Here is a 21291-nt window from a genome sequence, read left to right on the forward strand (position 1 = left end):
AATAATAATTAAAATTTTAAACAAGCAGTAAAACGTGTGTAAAAACGAGATTAGAAGACACAACTCTACTTCCTTCTCGAAAGGCTATTTGCAAGAGAAAAAATATACACGAGGTAGCGTTAATACACAGAATATAAGCACGTGACCAAATATATCCAATAACAATACTATATACACATGCGCAATGCGCAATACGCAATCCTAACTTCTACATCTTCCCTGACCAAAAATATTCATTTATATTGTTCACGTAATCTTCGCAGGTTCTGTCCCTCAATTGCAGCCTTTCTTGTACTCCTCCTTCCTGTACTGTGCCTGTTGTCATGCTTTTCATTATTTGTTAGTTGTACTGCCGGTTCGGGTTTGGCAACAAGTATGAATCATCTTTAATCAAAACTACGTCTCCTGCCACTAGTTTTCGTTTATTTTCAGTCTTCTCTTTTCGGTAAAGATTAGATTGACGAAGTTCGTTTATATACGTGGTATTGAATCGTTCACGGAAATGTTGTAAAGTAAGTCGAATATGACGAACACGTCTTGAGAAGTCCTCATATTGCAGAATAGAGTCGAATTTCTGGTCGTTTTCGTGAATGTCCGTTCCATAAATCAGGTGGTTTGGTGTTAAAACTTTGTCGAGGTCATCCTCATTTGCGTATGTTAATGGACGACTATTGATCGTTGTTTCTACTTCATACAGCGTTGTTTGGAGTTCTTCAAACGTTAACAACGACCGTCCCAGCGTTTTCTTTAATGTTGTTTTGACACTACGGACCAATCTCTCGTAGAAACCGCCCCACCAGGGTGATGCTGGCAAAATAAAACACTGCTTAATTCCATGTTTTATCATGTAATTTTTTACTTCTGTCGATTTGAAGGTCTTAGCGTTATCGTGCACAATAGTATTCGGAGTTCCTCTTCGTGAAACAAATCTGCGAAAACCTCGAACGAACGAATGGGTAGACTGATCGGTTACAAGTTCCAAATGAATCGCACGACTAGTGGCACATGTAAGAAGTAGGATATTACATTTTAGACTGTCCGATTTACAAATACTAGATTTACAATAATTCCTATAAAATAAAGAACCTGCAAAGTCTAAACCCGTGCAATTAAACGATTTGGAAAAACTATCAATCCTAAACTCTGGCAGATCGGGAGATGTCGGCGGTCTAAGTGTTCTTCCTTGAAAACGAATACAAATTACAGACTTTCGAATGACGTTCTTCACAGACTTTCTTCCCTTCACTATCCAAAACATTTTTCTGACGTAGACCAATGTTGATTCGATACCATGATGCATAACGTGTTGATGCGCATCCCATATAACCAGTTGCGTAAAACTGCTTCCGCCATCTCGAAGTATAATTGGATGCTTGTCATCGGATGTTAGCGTGGAATTCTCAAATCTTCCTTTTAACCGAAGAACATCGTCGTCACCAGCAAACAGCTTAAGCGAATTGCGAAGCTTTCCAAAGTCTGACTGGCGTTGCAGAATTCGTTGTTCTTCTCTGATGAGCTTTGTGAATGCGGCATCGTATTCTTCTTTTGTAAGCGTTTCTTCTGTAACGTTTTGATGTTGTAAGTTAGCAGCTTTGTTCTTCAGATTGTTTACAAAGCGAAAGATAAAACCAGCAACCATGGTGAGCTTTCTTAACGAGCTAAATTTGTTCACATCAAGGGTCTTACTCCAGCCAATGTCTTCAGTAGCTGTTACAGTCATGTTTGTCTCGGTCAAGTTTGTGTAAATTTCGTTCTGGTTATCGGTAAAATATTTTTTAGATTCAGAAAGAACAGTATCATTAACAGAATTAGAATCTGTAGAAAAGTTATCAAAATCAGGTTTCAACAAAAAAGTTGGACCAGCTAACCACGAACTAGAAAAACAATCATTTAAATGTTTTCCAAGACAAGTCGGAATATCAGGAGTATTCATGTCACCTTTCACAAAATGCCAATCACTCCTCTCAACAACCTTTCTAATAGAAACTACCCTATTTTCCACCCATGGTTTCCACCTTCGTTCTTTTCCCGTTATCCACGCCAAACTCACCTGTGAATCACTCCAACAAAAGACCTTATTCACATGAACTCTACATTTCCATCCATCTAACACTTCACGTATCAATGTAGAGAGAAGCAAACATCCCATTAATTCTAATCTTGGAATTGAAAGTTGCTTCAAAGGGGCTACTCTTGTCTTAGATGCTATAAAACTTAAATTCACATTACTTCCTGACACAACCCTCCTATACAACACAGCGCAATAAACCTCCTTAGAACTGTCTGAAAAACCATGAATCTCTATCAAATCACTAATACAACCAGTAAAAATGAATCTTGGAACTCTGACTTCATTTAGTGCTTTTAATTCCTCCACAAATTTTTCCCAGATAGTTAAAATATTTTGTGGTATGTTATCATCCCAACTTAAGTTATCACTACAAAGGAATTGAAAAATAGTTTTACTCCTTGCTGTTACAGGAGCAACCATACCTAGAGGATCAAAAACTGAGGCGGCTGTGCTCAAAAGACCGCGCTTAGTCTTTTTCATCTCTAAACATTTTTGAAGTAGATAGTTGAAATCAAAAACAAATTCATCAGTGTTGGTATCCCACCTTAAACCCAATACAGTGGCATTTTTGTCAGCATGGGGCAAGATGGTGTCACAATAAGACGCATCATCCTCATTAGACTTTACACCTTGGCCATTAATGTTCTCATGGGATGCAAAATAAGAATCATTAGTTACCCACTTCCGTAAAACGAACCCAGCTCCAGACATTACGCCTTTAACATTTTTGTAGTACGTTTTTCCTTTCTCACTCGAATCACAGCCTCAAACTAAGTCATCCACATATAGATCGTCTAATATTTTTTTGATTAACTCTTTCAAAACAGTTACTAAATATTTGCTCAAATGATGTCTAATGGTAGCATTTAACAAAAAGAGACTGCTGGTAACGAAAAACAACAATGGAATCATAACCGGCAGTCGAATCTAACCAAAGAAAACGTAAAAAATCCTTATGTTCTTCAGATATACCAACTTGCAAAAACGTTTGCTTAATGGCAGCTAAAATGGCAACTCGGTTGAGGAGAAATCGATTCAAAACGTCAAAAATTTTCAATAGAATGTTAGGACCAGAGTACAGACAATCATTGAGAGACAATCCGTTGGCATTACAGGAGGCATCAATGCACGGATCTTTGTCGTCTCCTTATCTTGCCTGATGACTGGCCTGTGAGGTATGTATTGAACTTGACCGTTTTCCGTACACAAATCATTTAGCGGAACACGTTTAATTACACCATCCCTTTCGTAGTCACAGAAGATTTGGTTGTAATCATCGAGAATTTTTGTTTTATTAAACGTGTTTTTAGGGACCTCAAACGCTTTTTACAAACATCAAAGTTATCAGGAAGGCAGTCATGATCAACTTTAAACGGAAGTTTCGTGACATACCTATTCCCATCATAATAGATTTCATTTTGAAATTTACTTACAACACATTGAAAGGAACCGATGTCCTCAATGTTCCAAAACTTGTCTAAATCTTGTCTTAAAATATCAATACTTTCCACAGGCTCTTCCACGGAACAACGCATATTGAGAACTTCTAAGCAGTTCATTTCATCAGAAGACTGTTTATAAATAGAACCACTTAAAACCCAACCTAACGTAGATTCACAAGCCACTGTTCCTGTTTCGCTTAGTATTCTTTTTCCAGTGAAAAATTTGAAGTAATGGTCAATGCCTATTAGAATCCCTACTGGTAGCACTTCCTGAGTTGAGTTATCATCAGCAAACGTTAGTTGTCTGAATTCTTCAAGCTTGCCTGCTTTATTGATTTGTTGTCCTTTTAGAGGGGAACAAATTTGAGGAACACAGAGAGCCTCAACATAAGTAAAAACATCATCGTCTTCAACATGCTTGACCTTAAATTGAACTACATCCAAATTACTCACTTTGCTGTTGTTACTCTCCCCAAATGTCTTTATCACTACCCTTTCAGTCCTAACTTTTTTTAATTTGAGTCTTTTTCTTACGTTCATAGAAATATAACTGCGTTGACTCCCCGTATCAAACAACATTCTTGATAGACAAACATTGTCAGAATTTGTGTTAAAAATACGAGCCTTAGCTGTTTGCATTAATATACTGCTGTTTTCATTGGAGGCAAGAGATACATCATTAACCCCCTCCTCAATTGAAAAGGCAGACAATGTCTCTTCTTTTTTGTCACAGATTGAGATATGATGCTTTCCTGTGGTACATTTTCTGCAAATATACTTAGATTTACAATCCCTAACACTGTGGTCTTCTTCTAAACATAAAAAACATCGACCCTCCTTACGAAGAATTCCATTTCTGGAAGCTACATTCGTAACAGTTCTACATTTTGACGAAGGATGCTGTTTTTTACAATAGACACACATATTTCTAGATGTTTGTACAAACAGTCCTGATGTTGTGAAAGTATCATTTCCCTTTAATTTGAAATTAGAATTACGCTCAAAGCTGGAAGCACAATTTTCTTGGGCTCTGAGCTCATCGTTGAAGTACTCAAGCACTTTATGAAGGCCAAATTGCACTTCCAAACTTTCGAAATATTATAATGATCAAATCATCAGGTAGTTTATCCTTTAGTAAAGGAATTAAAGACATCCATAACCTTTTGTTTCTAAGTTTAACGATCTTAAATTTCTTACGCAACTTTTCACGTGATTATATAAATTCCTTAACCCCTTGATGTTATCTTTGCTCCTAATTTTACTTATCTTTAATAATGATTCCATATGGGCAGAAATAAGCACTTGTTCATTACCATATCTTTCCTTTAAAATACCAAGAGCTTCCTTGTAGTTAGCTGAATTTAATGTTAAGCCACTTACAGTGCCAAGGGCTTCATCAGACAGATATTTTCTCAGGTAATTAAACCTATCAATATCATTTAATCGCTCATTCTCGTGGATGGATACCTGAAATTGATCCCAGAATCCTTGCCACATAAGAGGATCTCCGGAAAAAACGGATATCTCCATCTTTGGTAGTCTACAATCATTGGATGAGCTAGAACCAATTGAAGATGGAGCAAGGTCCTTCACAGTGTTTATTTCTGACAACTTAAGATCTAAAATGGCCTCTAACTCGTTGGCAGGAGCAATAAATGCCATGCTTTCAACAACATCTGCTGCAACAGCATCAGGTTCTAAAGATTTAGACACATCGTCATCGGCCTTTGACAGCTGGTCAACAATAGACGATAAGGTTTTCTAATGACCACGTAGTTTAGCCTGGTTAAGAGACTCCTCTTTTAAATAATCCTCTATGGATGCTACAGTAGATTTAAAGAAACATCTAATCCCATCACGACGTTTAACCTTTCTGTCATGTGCCGACATTATCAAAAAAGGACCTCACTTACTATAATAAATATGAAAGAATAAAATTGCAACACCTTCTAACTAAACAACCTCAGTTTACAGAAACAACACAGGTATTCAATTTTCAAAGCATACAGAACCATTAAGCTATTCAATCATATTCAGCTTCGTAACAAAAAAAAACATGTGAGCAAAAATATCATCCAAAGTGAGCCACGTGTTGTAAAAGAGAAAGTTTTTCAACAAAAGTAAAAATATAAAAACTGTTAAAGTAAAAAAATCAATGTCGCGTAGTTGACAAACGTCTGTCAAAGTATAGGTAATGACAAATGCGCAGAAGTACTTAGGCGAATAAAAATAAACAAATTTTATCCAAAGAAATGTTGAAAATGTAAAACCTAGTATGCGAACAAGTCAACACAAGCAGAGAAAATCTTTCTATCAGAGTGAAAACATACAGTAAATAGAATCGTAAAACGTTCAAATCGGTACTTCCTGTACATGCAGAAAAATATGAACTTAAACGAAAAGTAAAGCCTGCACAAAAGCAACAGGAAAAACACGTCAACATAAATAAAAACCCTTACGGTACCATGTCATACGGAACGTTAAAGTCTTACAGTACGTCTTGACTATGAGATTCACCAGATGGTAGTACAAGAAAGCTTGCAAGGTCGCGCCATGTAAAAACGAGATTAGAAGACACAACTCTACTTCCTTCTCGAAAGGCTATTTGCAAGAGAAACAAGAAGCCCTGGGGACTCTAAGAATTTCCGCGCGCTACCAAAATATTTGATGAAAACCTGCTAATTCGTTGTGTTATTGTGCCAAACATTCGAAGGGGTTTGGTGCATGAACCTCTGAAGATAAAGCACACCAGTGACATTATATCTTACAACAAACGCAAACAAAACGAAACGTGTCATTAAACTCACATTTTAAAAGAAATTGCTAACAAAAAATACAGCCTATCATTCATGGTTGAAAGTCTTGCGATTGAAACGTCTATGGTCTTAAACGGCATTAGTTGACAAAAAATCAAAATTTTGATGTGACCATCATTTTCAGCATACTTTTTTTATTAACTGTGTCAGTTTTTGTCGAAAATAAAGCAGTTTTAATTTTTGGATAAATTTTGGCCTAAAATGGCATTTAGGTGACAAAAATCAAAATTTTGATGTCACCATTATGTTCAGCATACTTGTTTTGTTAACTTTGCCAATTTTTGTTGAAAATGAAGTAGTTTTAATTTTTGGACCAATTTTGGCCTAAACTGACATTTAAGTTGGCAAAAAACCAAAATTTTGATGTCACCATCATGTTCAGCATACTTTATTTGTTAACTGTGCCAAATTTTGTTGAAAATAAAATAGTTCTAATTTTTGGACCAATTTTGGCCTAAAATGACATTTAGGTGACAAAAATCAAAATTGTCACCATTATGTTCATCATACTTTTTTGTTAACTGTGCCAAATTTTGTCGAAAACAAATACCAATTTTAGCCTGAACGTCAATACGAGACTTTCCAGTAGTTAAGGAGCTTGGGTACGAAGTTTACATCTGTGATGGAGCAATGTGACATCCCAGGGTCGATTTTTTCTCAAAAAATGCTCCGAAAGAAAAAAACGACGGTTTTAAAGAATTTCCTATGCCTTCGGGCGCGGAAATTCAAAAAATATACACGAGGTAGCGTTAATATACAGAATATAAGCACGTGACCAAATATAACCAATAACAGTACTATATACAAAAAATAGACACATGCGCAATGCGCAATACGCAATCCTAACTTCTACAACGTGAACAAAACGAAAACAGAATTCTGTTGAAAATAACAAAAAGTTAAAGGAGTGGTCCCACGAAAAATCAAAATAACTAATTTTATCTTATTTTATCGGAAATGTTTTATTTATTATTATAAATAACTTTTTTTTCTCGTATTCCGCCCTTTTTTACAATCCTGTTTCAATAGCCATGACGTCATAGTTGGCGAATGATTTCTTGTGTGTTAAGACAATTCAGTAAATAGAATGATATTCTTTCATAATTAGAAATATTTATTTTATTTTATTTTCACATATTATATATTATATATTTTTGTGTTTATTCTTCCGAGTAAGAGACATAGACACCACCCTCTTCGGGGAAAACTTGTCTTATTTTCCACACAACACGCGACGGTATAACTCGGCGATTGCCTTTTCCAAGTCGTTAGAAAACGAACCAAATAAATTGCTTGTAAGAAGCAAACGGAAAAGATTTGTTTGTAGGCGTGTCTTGCAGAAATTTCCCTCGTCTCGTGTAAGCATATTAAAACGAGACAAAGTTGCTTGAAATCCTCATTCTCAGTTATACATTTTATTCCTAAAAAAACAACGGATATTTGTACCATACATACCATTATTATTTCATATTTTAACAATACTTTTTATGTAGCTTAATCATATTTAAAAAAATATGTTTAAGCACATATACCTTCCGTGCAACAAAGACAATCAATCTCCCTAGTTTCAGTCTTGCAGTTATCGCACTTGCACCATTCGTTTCTGCCAACACGAAAACTTTCCCAATGTTTTCACTAAGAATATCGTTTCTTTCTCAGTTACAATGTTTTTATTATCATCTTATTTAGTGGTCTCGAATTAAAAAAAGTTGCAGCCATGTGCCTGTAAAAAGCTCATCAAAGGTTTCCATCTCATTATCACCGTCCTCATCTTCTCTAAAATTGTTTTCTTCTTCAATAATATCATACTCTAATTCTTCTTCGCTGTGTCTGTGTTCATATATGTGATCTGAGTATCAAGCTTTTCTTTCTCTCTCTATCTCTCTCTCTCTCGACACTGACATCGCCAATTATGACGTCACAGCAAAAGGTTCTTAATAAAAAGACAATCTTTGCGCATTGATTAAAAGATCAATAAACAATTTTTCGAAAAAAGAATAAAAACTTTATACTAATTGAATAGCGGAGAATCCAAAGAACAAATAAAAAAAAATCGAAAATTTCGTGGGACCACTCCTTTAAAAATCTCTTTTCACGTTTCATCTTCGCACATTTTCCTTCTCACAAAACCAGGAATGCACAAAAGTCTTTGTGTATAATAAACTGGTGCGACTTTGAATTTTTACCAGCTGTCGGTTTCCGATGATCTTTCTTTTAAGACAAGAAAAAGTTTAACCGTCAGTTGGTAAAAATCGTAAACTTCTGCAACACGTGAAATCAACTTTTGTTGCGTTTAATTTCTTTCTAAATATAGGATATATTACGGCAGAAAAGTTTAGAAAGAAAAATTTCGAATTTTTCTAAAGAAATATTCCACGTGTATTCTCGCTTTTACGAGAATTTAATTTCCAGATTTTGACCCTAAATTGCCAAATTAGTTCCGCAAAACTTACGATTAAATTCAGCGAATTTCAATTTTTTTATGACGATTTCTCGTTGTGCTGATACAATAAAAATATATACAAATTTTAAGCATATATGCCAAGCATAAAAATGAACAAAACACATTATCCGTAGAAAATGGACACACGGATTTGCCAGGATAGAGAATCACTTATATATATACAATCCATCCAGATAGACTATTTGCGTGCATCACTAACAGATCGAATACTACTCACTGGCAGGCTGTATTTTTTTCAAAAATCATTCTACAGTTTACACCCGGTAACTCGAACCACCGAGGGACCGAGGAAAATAGACATAACGAATGTTCGAGTTAAACGAATCTCCCGTTTAGTCGAATTTAGTCTAAAAAGAGATTATAGTTAAACCGATTTTTTGAAGAGGTGGGACAAAATACGGTAAAATTGCAATTTTGACGATAAAAAAGGCATATTCCTTGTAAATTAATTTTTTCTTGACAGACAACATTACCTATATTACATCAGGAGTTAATAAAACTAATAAAAACAAATTAAAATCTGACATTTATCTAGCTTTTGATTTCCTCTTCTCGAGTAAAAAGTTCAAGTTGTCCGAAAAAATTAGCCCCAGGGGGACGAAATTTTGGCCAAGTTACGAATGTTCGAGTTATCCAAGGTTCAAGTTAAGGCCGGTTTCCATACAACTGCATTTTGCGCCCAGTCGTAAAAAGCGACGTGACTTTTGATCTACGCATGCGCATTATCAGAATAATGCCGCTGACCTCGCGCTTTTGCATGCGCTGGGGCGATTTAAAGGGGAAGTCCGGTCATTTTTCAAAATTTGTGTGTTGAATAAACACCATCGTGTTATTAATTTCTGCAAAATCTTTTTTAAAAATTCGTATTACAAATGATATAAATGTCTATCAAAGTTTAGGATTGTTACTGTTTTTTTTCAAACGACGCCATCTTTTTGTTGTTATCATCGAGGTCTGGGCTCTAATGTTTATCGTGACGTATTTTATGACAACAGCTTTCTGCACGCCGGAATACTTCAGTTGTCGATTACACCACTTCAAACAAGTCATAAATGTACCATTGATTTTACTGTTATCATGGTTACTTGTGGTGCTTTAAATTGTGGTAACTCTTCCACCAAAAAATCGGTAGCTGATGTAAAAGGGTGGCATAACGTTCCCACCGAAAAAGAAAATAAACAACGTCGTAAGAAATGGCTAGCAGCTATGAAGCGAGATCCACCATATCCAGCAGACACGAATTTCGTTCTTTGTGGTATGCATTTCACGTCCGAATGTTTTCAACGCGATCTCAAGGTATTTCTTGCACTTCTTAAATTTTTCTTGACTTCTTTTCACATTATTTCTTTTGTAAATAAGCTTGTTGCGAAACTGTATTCACCTTCAATAATTTTCTGAACACCTGTCTTTTGATCTTTTTGTCCATAAATAACCAGGGGGTAAAAATACATTTTTAAATTTTATTATTTAGGCGGAGCTCTGTGGCTCTGTGAGAAAGTTTATATTATTACCAAACGCTATTCCATCGGTATTTTCATTCTCGAAACCGCTACCTGCAAAGCGTTCTGCATCCATTGCAAGAAACGAAAGAAAAACAAAACGCCAGGTAACCCAGCAGGCCAATCGTGGTTAAACATATTTTTACACGTTTTTTATAAGAACATTTAAATTTTACCTCAGTCTGGTTGTTCTTTTTTTTTACACTTTTTCAGCCTCGAATGTCTTTTTTATGTGCTCTTCCAAAAAAATGATCAGATTTAAAAATCTTGGAGTTGGAAAAAATATTTGTTCTTTTAAGGAATAAAAAATTTCTTAATGTGTTCATAACTTTAGATTGTGGATGAAGCTTGTACGGCAGAAGAAAACTCAGGTGGCCCGGAAGCACCTTCCCTAGAACTTGAGCCCCTTTTTAAGGATGCTATTACGCAAACTGTTGATGTCGTCATGATCAACAAAGAAGTTAGCTGTGCTACACCAATGCGAACAAAGAGCACTATGGTTCCTGCTGTGTTATGCAAATCAATGTCTACTCAGATGAGTCCAACTTTGTCTTCGACGAACACGCAAACTGTTATATTAACTCAATATGCTAGCGTTTCCACAGTCAACCTTATTGCGAAAGAGGGAGATGAAATTGGAGATTGCTCTTCATTTTGCGCAAGTGAAGTAGAAGATCGCGCTGATCCGGATGCATCTTTCAATGTCAGTAGCGATGTTGATACGGTCGATAGTAGTGCCGATACGGCTGATAGTGATGTTAATGAGCAAGATGTCGATGTTAGGGAAGGTACGCAGTCGATTGCACCTTCAACAATGTTTCTAGTGTACTTTGAAATGCTTAAGTCGCTCTTCAAATTCTGCTTTGAATGCGGTGAGAAAGCTACTATCAAAAAACATATAACTAAGGGTAGTATGCTTATTGTGAAATTGGTTTGCGCCGGTAACCACGAAGTGACTTGGAGATCACAACCTTACTTAAATCGAATTGCGGAAGGAACGGTAAGGCTGTCTGCTGGAATATTGTTCAACGGATTAACATTTCAAGGTGTGAAAGAAGCATTTGAAACTGCCAATGTTAACTTTATAAGTAGGTCGCAGTTCCATGAACTTCAGCGAAGATTTTTATTCCCAGCCATAAATAGCATTTTTACGCATTATCAGGAAGCCACACTTGTTAGACTCGTTGCGCTTGAGGGTGTCGATTTAATTGGAGATGGTCGCTGTGACTCACCTGGATTTAGTGCTAAATATGGTACATACAGCCTCATGGACGCCATGACAAATGAGGTGGTGAACTTTTTTATTTCACACGTTCGTTTAGCAGGAAACTCGGCACGCATGGAAAAACATGGACTTGCTGAGTGCTTGGAATTTATCGACGAAGCTGGCGTAATAGTGGACACACTAGTTACCGACAGACATAGCCAGATACGAAAGTTTATGCGCACCGAACATGAACATATATCGCACCAGTTTGATGTGTGGCACATGACAAAAAATATCAAAAAAAAGATTTTGAAAGTTGCAAAAAAAAAGAGCTGTCGTGACTTGAATGACTGGATGAAGTCTATCATAAACCACTTCTGGTGGGCTTGTTCGACTTGCGAAGGAGATCCAATATTATTGAAGGAAAAGTGGCAGAGTTTACTCTGTCATATCCGTGGGGTACATTATTGGGTAAATAATACGCTATATCATAAATGTGCTCATGAAGAACTTACCCTGCTACAACAAGCTCAGAAGAAGTGGTTAACTGAAGAAAGCCCTGCTTACATCGCCCTGGAGAAAATTGTTAATGAAAAACAGCTACTAAACGATTTAAAACACGTAGCTGATTTCAAGCACACTGGACAGCTCGAGGTTTACCATTCCCTGTTGAATAAGTACTGTCCCAAACGCTTAACATTCTCGTACGCTGGGATGGTTGCTAGGACGCAACTAGCTGTGCTTGACCACAACTCGGGTGTAGAACGACAACAAGCCACTACATCCGATGGGAGGTTGAAGTTCAAAGTTTCTTTCACCAAAATTACGAAGGAGTGGGTGGCAAAAAAAGTAATGGATCCGAAAGAAAAGAAATACCAAGAGGACTTGATGAAGGAAGTGTTTGATTTGGTTCAAAAAATCAAAGCTCCTATATTTTTTAAGTTGCCTGAAACACCCAGAAATATTGCATTAAAAATAAACCCTGGGAAGGAAGTTGTTGTCTCGAATATGCGTTCAAGATTTACCTAAAAGTAACCCCCAGGTTTATAAATGATATTTAGCATTACATCAAGAAACGCTTATTTTACAATTCCGGGGGACATTTGTTATATTTTAAAAACATATATTGTAAAAATTTCATTCATCATCTTTACAATTATACATGTTCTTATACATTTTATGTGTCCAAATCCATTCCTGATTCTGTGTATGGCACGTATACCCCATCGGGCTGCGGGTATTCATTACGGATTACCCACACAACACATGATGGTATAGGCTTTCGATAACCTATGCCCAGTCTTCCATACACCCACCATATATATTGTTTATAAGCAGCAAACCGATATGATCTGTTGCAAAGTTTATGACGAATCCCTCTCATGTTGTGAATAGCACCTAGTGCTGTCCGTAACACGGGTTCCGGCAAACAAACCATTTTGAATTCATCCGAATTTGTAACACACGTATGACCTAAGCGAAAAAAGAAAAAAGATCTTTAAAAAGGCGTACCCCCGTGTGTAAATAAACAACGTTTAGCTTTCTAAAACTTTGTTGTGACAGAACAGAAAGTGATTGATGTAGCAAACAAGGAAGTAAAATACACGATAAGAAGATATTTTAATCAACAGAAACCTTGAAAATGACCGTCCGGAATATCATTATTATCACGACAACATAAACTTTCCGTTTCAGTGACCATAATTTTACACTTTTTGCACTGGCACCACTCAACATTTCCAACACGATTTCCAGCTTCAACATTGCAGTTTTTAGCACCAACGTTGTTTCCTAAAGCTTCTAAAGCTGCAGCCACTTCACTTTGACTCCGTTCCGGTTCGAACATGAAAGGAGATAAACCAAACTCTTCATCTTCATTAAATTCAACATCGCTTACATCAGAAGAGGAAGATGACATAACTACTTCAAGATAAGTTTACTACTGCAAGAAAGTAACGCGCCGAATGTTGTTGTCACGAATGACGTCAGAAGAATATTAGTGTCCAGACTACTCGTTGCGGAAATATATCATGAAGTGAAAGTAGAAATGATATGAGGCAAAATTGCTTTTTTCATGACTTTTAGAACTTTTTAGCTGAAAAATTTTTTTTGGCTGTTATACAGACATGTAATATTGTGATTTTAAAAATTTTGAAAATTTACCGGACTTCCCCTTTAAAAAAAGTTGAACAGGCTCTACTTTTTGCGAGTTACATTTTGCGCTTCACCTTAACAGCCAATCAAAAGGTAGCAATCTACATGAATTACGAAAGAATTTTTAATTAGATCATTTCAATATGGCTAGCAACATCTCGTTTCTGTGTTAAATTTTTGTCAAAGCCAAATGAATGTAGAGAATCCGAATATATATCAATCAAGTGAAGTAGATGAAAAACAAAATAACATTAATGAGTCTGTGGAGGCACAAAGAAACAACATTGTAAACAAACTTAAAAAGACTACTCGTGATCTGACGACATTAAATCCATAAGCAAAACGTTGTATAGTCCTTTGATTCTTCTTTCTATGGAAAGTCGTCTCATCCACATGTTTTTCTAACGTATTTTACAACGTTGTTTATTTCTCGCCATAAAAATATTGCTAGGACTACTCTCAAATTTTGCAGCAACAAATATCGTCTGTTTACATCAGCCATGTTTTGCAAAAAACACGTGAGCAAAAATCGCTAAATGGAAATGGTTCGGTATATGTGATAAAAGTCGCGGCGCATTTTACGACTGGGCGCAAAATGTAGCTGTATGGAAATTGGCCTTTAACCAGGTTTTTTTATGAGAAAGTATTAACGAAAGTTCAGGGGACTCAGGGAAATAGTTCAAGATAAATGAAAGGACCGGGACCTAACTTTATTTTCTTTTTTATCTTTTTATGAAAACTTTGGAAAAAATAGTGAATAGCGAAATTAAATTCTGCGTAACTCGTCAATTTTGCCTATGTTAACTGCGAAATCAAACTTCTTCCCTTGAGGTATAAACTATGTAGCATTATTTATGTATCATTATCCAGTTACACTGCGTTGCGAAGTATAAGTATTTAATTATGCGAAATTTTGTTGCTCTAAAGATCTAAATTTTTACCCCGAAAGTAAATTTCGCGGTATTTCTTCACCTTTTATATTTGATCGTGCTGATATTACTAAAATGTAGTTAGTACTAAAAGGCATTGGGAATCTTTAAGGAAAATTTTTGTTTTATTTTTAGCGAAATTTAATTTTTGATTATCCGCGATTTAATTTTTGATTATCCGCGATAAAAATTTCCAGCGAAATCCACCGAACTTGATGAACTGAGAAAACGCGATTTCTCGCTTTTTTAAATCGCTAAATTTTCTTCCCGAAAAAATTCTTGACAAAAATAAGGAAGGTTTTGATAAACGTAGCTGGTACTACTACAACTATTGAAAAATAGCGGTACAAAACATAGCATTAACGAACATAAAATTACCTTTATCGTAAAGCATTTGAAAACAAAAATGTATGACACCTACATTTTTATTTAAATTTATTTATGAAGTTAATTTGTAGTTTAGTTATAAAAAGAAGGAAATCGTACAATTAATTTCAACTCAATGAGTTTTTTGTTACCAGCATTACTCAGGTCACATTATTTATTATTGTTTTTTAAATTCTTATGATCACCGTTGCTTTGTGTTTATAAAATTTCTGTCCGTCATGTTTGTTTTTGCGAGAGAGATTCATTATTTGCATGTTAAAAAAGTAGCAGGATATTAGGAGAAGATGAAAGAAGAATTCCCTTCAATTTACCACTCTCACCATCAATAATGGTTTTCGTCGTCTAACAGTATTCGTCATCTGTGGCGTAGATAGGTGCTTTATTAAGAGAAACCTTCGCGAATTTCGGCCTTTTCTGCGAAACTTCGTCTCGCGAAACTTTTAAAAATGACCAGTGGTGTATAAACGTTTTATAAATTGTCGATTCGCGAAAGTTTATCCAGTAAATTTCAAAAAAAATCCAGTTTTAAAAGCGCTGTCTTACCTTACTACAAACTTTCTCCTAGTTGCTACACTGGACCCTTTCGAAAACTTGGAAATATATTTGCAAGAACAAAGAGATTGTGCTGTCTCTGAAATGACTTTTTCCCTTTTGTATCATTAACAATAAGTCACTTTCCTGCAAGAACACACAAAAATAATTTTTTTGCATGATTGTACAAACATTACTTTTGGTTGTTTGACGCGAAACAGAAACACAAATTTCAGATTACTCTCGCAAAATCTCTCAAATGTGGTTTCGAAAGTTTAGCCAAATAATTTCGCGAGTTTTGAGACTCGCGAAAGTTTTTGTCGCAGAAGTTTATTTGATTTACTCAACGTTATTTGTTTACAGAGAAAATTTTAAGAACGGAATGACTGTTAATGTTTAAGTTTTCTGATTTGATTTTGTGATGATGCTGTATATCCACAGTTGTTTACATAAAGTCTAAAAGTTATACTTCTAAATATTAAAGAAAAATAGTGTTATTATAATAAATCAGAAAATCATAGATATCATTAAAATATGATTTTAACTACGCCAGAAAAGTGGGAACAAAGCCTATTTATTGGCATTTTTAGCTAACTTTTATTACAGCTGCTCGGTCCAAACTTATTTGTTCTAGTAGACAATAAAATAACCTACCTTTTCGTGAAAAAATATCAGTCATATTTCCTTACGCTGATTTTATATGATTTTTTTTTCTATCGAAATTTTGAGAATCTCAATAATTCTCTTGGTATACTTCGCGTAGCAAACGTGCTCCACAATTTCTAAAGCTAAATTGCTTCGCAAAAATCAGTTCTTGTTAGCTTGTTTGTGATACTTTGAGGAGTTATCAATAATATCAAGAAACGATAATTTTTAAAAAGTCTTTTTTTTCATGGTGGAAGTGAATATTACAGTGTTTAGCGTTAATATAATCGAAAATAAAGTAGCATCATTTTTATTTCTAAAAGCACAATCTGCAGTAGAATAACCGCTTATTGCCTCAATGATTTGTTAACCAATTTTTTTAAAGGCGAAAGTCGTCACGTTGAGCACGTTGGTTCAAGGCCCACGTATTAAAGTGCTCATTATTAGGTGATATTTAAAAGCGCTTTTACGCGCACTGATCGACTTAAAAGTCCAAATCATTTTGACTTTTTTAAGAGCACTGTCTTCATTTCGACCAATGAATTTGCTTGTATGTCCGCCATATTGGTTTTGTGCGTGCCTTTCTTTTTCCCTTAAACATTTTACCGCTTGGACACACGACTGCGCAGCACTAAGCACGTCGTGCTTGGCAATTGAAGTGGATTTTCACCTTAAATAACCCATAAAAATCAAAATATGTTGAGACAAAACAGCTAATTTCGAAGTTCGCCACCAGAAGAAATTCCGTAGGCCATTTCTATATTAGATTCACACATTTTGAACTGGTGAAAGTTCACTTGTTGTGTTTAGAGTGGACTTAATGATCCAATGGTCAGAGTGAACTTAGGTTTTTTTGGTTAAGTCTAAATTCAAAATTAAATGTGCTAATTGTTGCTGACGTCAGTGACGTGGATTATTTCGGTGTGCGGGCGTGCTAGAAATTGTGACTAGCAAATTTTCACCGCTGTCTGCCTGGACTACGTGTGTAAAAGTAGCGCCTTTGCAGACTACAGGCTGCAGAGCATTGACTGTTTGACATTTTTGTCCATATTTGAAAAATAAGGATAACTATCTTTGTCTTAATATTTTTGTACAAGCTTTCTTCAAGGATATTAAAATTCAGTTTTACCAATACGAAAGTTTAAACACAAACGAATGTGTCGGAGCAAATTCCTAAAATTCAAATCTACCAATTAACACAAAATAATTTGTCAGAGCAAACCTCAAATTAGTTAATTGCGACCCAGCGTAATATTTCCATCTGTACTTTCCGATTCCCCGTTGGGAAGAAAAATTATGCTGGGTCTCCTGATCCACTACGAGTCACATCGACGCAATACCAGGCGTATACGAAGGAATGATGATCCCTGAAAGTGTTTTAGATTTTCATATAAACTATATAGGATTCTTGGTTGTGTGACAAGCATACCTAATAGTTAAACATAGTCATTTTTCTCAGCCTAAGTTACCTTACTAGAGTTATATATAAATGTAAATTTTGTCATGTCATGTCAAAAAAATTAATAATCTACCTGGCTTGAAATAAGTATAACAAACACAGCTTGTACAGTTTTTATTCGATAAAAATTTCGAGGGAAAACTTTCGCGAGGGAAATTTAAAATCTTTGACCTTTTTCGCCAACTTTGTTTTCAAAACTTTCAGAAAGCACAATTCTAACTTATGTTAAATACTCTATCATAAAAAATGTAGGGCAAGTGCTCAAAAACAAATAGCACTGCTTGTAACGATAAGGTAAAAACATCTTCGGTAGGACTTTTCAATTTGAAGTCAAGGAAACAAGAATCTTTTTTTCAGCAAGGAAAACATTAAAATCAAAAATCGCGAAAGTTAGCTGTCCTGCGAAAGTTAGCTGTCTTGCGAAAGTTTTCCCGATATACTACAGATATTGGACTCCCTAGAAATAGTGACTCCCCAGAAATAGTGACTCCCCAGTCAGTATAAACCAGAGAAAAGTAACTTCACTAGAGTCACAATAAATTAAAACATAGTGACTCTCCTAGTCACTTCACTATTTAGTTAAAAAGGACTCGGTCATAAATAACAAATCAAAGAGGAGGTTATTATGAACTATTGTTATCCGTCTGGATTTTCAAGCAGGACAATACGAGTTTGTAGGCATTCTGATTGGCTTAGCACTCTTGACGACGGGTGTAGTAGAATATTCTGCCACCCCTTCCCCCGTAGTTGTGACTAATTACTTTAAGTATCAAATATTTGTCCGATTGCGTTCAAGATGGCGGAGTTCACTGTGTTGACTGTACACAAAACTATCAGAGGGATATAGGTTAGTAAAATTGCATATATTACAGCCATATATTTGTTCATATTTAGCTTAGTGACAATGTATTACATTACATATTATATTTGTTGACTTATAGCCCTTTTGATTGTGTTTTATATGCTTTATTCATATTACAGAAAAATTCTTTGAGAACATATTATATTAATACGAACTTTTTCGTTGCATATTATTACATTGTCAGGTAAAATGAATTACTAAAACTGTATTACGATTATATACATTAAGACGTAAAACTAATAGATGAGTTCCGTTGTTTATATTTTTACCAGTAAGCTCTTTCGAAACTCGATACTTGTGAATCATGCCAAAGAAACATTGAGGCTACTGTCTTATTTCTGAGCAGCTTAGGATTTACTATATATACATCTGTTACAATGAGATACTTCATCAGAAACTGTACATAACGTGAGTTAAAGCTGTCAAATAGCACAGTAATATAACAACAGGACGCTAATCGCTTGAACGAACTCGTTAGCATCATTCGGTATGTTGTAATTAGTATATGATAGATGAGATTTAGTTAGATATAGAACGAGCTATACCGCGAACTGCTAGATCGAGCCTTCCGGCTCGGCCGATGTCAGCAGTGAGTGGTACGCTCTGGAGGCACTGCGTAGTTATTTTGGAAAGAACAGGGATTTGTCGCAATAAATATGGTGTTTTTCCTGTAAATATAATCATATGTAACAACAACAAAAAAGCACCTTTAACATTGGAGTTCACTGCCCGGATACGTTAACTGGTTTAGGTCTGTATAGACTAATGATAACCAGCCGGAATCTCCTGTTATGAATTGCTGAAGCTGAAAGACGAAATTTTGATGGTGGCAGCTAATGCTAAAAAAAGAAATAATGATGCGATAATATATGACTTTGTCGACCTTCACTGATCGTTAAGAAACGTGTTTTGGGTAATATTGAATAGTTAATACTTTTCGCCGTTCCGAGGCATATATCGGAGAATTAGCCGTCCCGAGGCAGATATCGGAGATTTAGCCGTCCCGAGGCAGATATCGGAGAATTAGCCGTCCCGAGGCAGATATCGGAGAATTAGCCGTCCCGAGGCAGATATCGGAGAACCAATTAACTATCCTATAGTGCTCAGAAATTATTTACTTGATGTTCAGTGATAACAATGACAAGATACAAATATTATTGAAACGTTTCTTTGATATGAGGCTGGACTTAAAAATCGTGATGACAGAAAAGCTGATGATAAACGACATTGAAACATTTTCGTTAAAGAGAAAAAAATGAAGCCGTGATACATGGGGATATGAACCCGTAATGTGGTTAATGAGAAAAAGAATGTTGTACATAGACTTCAGATTTTGCGTGACGTAAATGTTTTTTATTGGAGTCTGGGGACAGACTCTTGTGACAGAGAGGGTAATGTTACAATGAGATACTTCATCAGAAACTGTACATAACGTGAGTTAAAGCTGTCAAATAGCACAGTAATATAACAACAGGACGCTAATCGCTTGAACGAACTCGTTAGCATCATTCGGTATGTTGTAAATAGTATATGATAGATGAGATTTAGTTAGATATAGAACGAGCTATACCGCGAACTGCTAGATCGAGCCTTCCGGCTCGGCCGATGTCAGCAGTGAGTGGTACGCTCTGGAGGCACTGCGTAGTTATTTTGGAAAGAACAGGGATTTGTCGCAATAAATATGGTGTTTTTCCTGCATCTATAATCATATGTAACAACAAAAAAGCAACCTTTAACACATCCAAATAAGTCAGTTCTAGTGTTTACCGAATGTATAGTTTTTTTAGTGTTTGTGTTAAACTCTGCTCAGATGACAATAGCCTTAATCGATGAAAGGGTCATAAAATTAGAGAGTTTATATAAGGACTTGTTGTGTATGCCTCACCCCAGGTTTGTTTTAAGGGTTATCGGAACATTAGTTTCTGTCTTTAATGCCATGAAGTATGGCAAGTTACATTATAATAGTCTTTGGAAAGAGATAACAACCTAGGACTTAAGCTAGGCCATGGGGAGTTTTGATTTAAAGGTTTTTCTGTCAGAATTTTCTATTAAGGATGTACAATGGTTTCCTAATTCTTTTTACAATTTCTCTTCCTTCAATGATGAACGCAAATCGCAACACCTCCCGCCACACAGTTTCCACACCAAAATGCTTAACTTTGCTGTGCCAGTGAACTTCATTTATGATACTATAAGCTACCGGAGAATGCTTATCTACCACTGGGACGCAAAATGTCGTGGTTGACTTTTTGTAGAAATACCTTTTACCAGAAAGGATGAACTCTTTGGTCTTTCGGCAAGTTGATTTCCTAAAGAGCTTTCATTTCTGAATGCAATTAATGAACTTGTAGACAATAGCCATTATTCTAACGACAACACAGAATCGATGTTTATTGGGATCAATGACATAATTTGAAAATTCAAACCTCTTCTGGATATCTTTAGGTAACTTGGATCTACAAGTAACATCATTACTATGCACTGAAATCATCGGCATTTCCCTTTGAGCTTCTTTCTGGTCACTCGAATCGAGCTTTATATCGTTGACAGACTTCAACGGCATATCACTAATATCATTTTTCATCCAGTCATACCCGTTAATCCATTTTGAAGATTGATCAATATCTTTGATCTGACAACCTTTTCTTGTTCCTAGATCAGCAATCATGTTTTTACTGTCAACATAATACCAATTGTCTACATTAGTGAATTTTTTGACTTCAATCACTCTGTTTCTCACCCATTGTTTCAACGGCTTTTCTTCATTCTTTAACCAATGTAATACAATCTCACTATCTGATATCTTAACATGATATTGATGGTAA

At 35.6% G+C, this 21291-nt stretch overlaps 4 protein-coding genes across 6 annotated transcripts in view; 1 reads left to right on the forward strand and 3 right to left on the reverse strand.

Moving 5' to 3' along the window:
- Positions 1 to 28: 28 nt before the first annotated feature.
- The window catches only part of LOC130662675 (uncharacterized), a 59760-nt gene continuing 38497 nt past the window's right edge, over positions 29 to 21291 (reverse strand). For all 3 annotated transcript variants that reach the window (XM_057461584.1, XM_057461583.1, XM_057461585.1), the window contains one exon: positions 29 to 1658. In XM_057461584.1, coding sequence (XP_057317567.1) covers positions 341 to 1639 — 1299 coding nt within the window. In that variant the 5' untranslated portion in view covers positions 1640 to 1658 and the 3' untranslated portion in view covers positions 29 to 340. The remainder of the gene's footprint in view (positions 1659 to 21291) is intronic.
- Positions 1669 to 2782, reverse strand: LOC130612926 (uncharacterized). Its single transcript, XM_057434257.1, has 2 exons — positions 1793 to 2782; positions 1669 to 1707 (listed from the first exon to the last, which is right to left on the reverse strand). Exons 1-2 carry the CDS (start codon positions 2780 to 2782, stop codon positions 1669 to 1671), a joined length of 1029 nt encoding a protein of 342 aa, XP_057290240.1.
- Positions 4000 to 20146, forward strand: LOC130662674 (uncharacterized). Its single transcript, XM_057461582.1, has 3 exons — positions 4000 to 10089; positions 10265 to 10399; positions 10627 to 20146. Exons 1-3 carry the CDS (start codon positions 9871 to 9873, stop codon positions 12526 to 12528), a joined length of 2256 nt encoding a protein of 751 aa, XP_057317565.1. The 5' UTR covers positions 4000 to 9870; the 3' UTR covers positions 12529 to 20146.
- On the reverse strand, positions 12677 to 13417 carry LOC130612927 (P2X purinoceptor 7-like). The gene is made up of 2 exons (XM_057434258.1): positions 13135 to 13417; positions 12677 to 12972 (listed from the first exon to the last, which is right to left on the reverse strand). Exons 1-2 carry the CDS (start codon positions 13415 to 13417, stop codon positions 12677 to 12679), a joined length of 579 nt encoding a protein of 192 aa, XP_057290241.1.

Source organism: Hydractinia symbiolongicarpus, chromosome 10 (genome assembly GCF_029227915.1).
Source record: "Hydractinia symbiolongicarpus strain clone_291-10 chromosome 10, HSymV2.1, whole genome shotgun sequence".
Taxonomy (NCBI): Eukaryota; Metazoa; Cnidaria; class Hydrozoa; order Anthoathecata; family Hydractiniidae; genus Hydractinia; species Hydractinia symbiolongicarpus.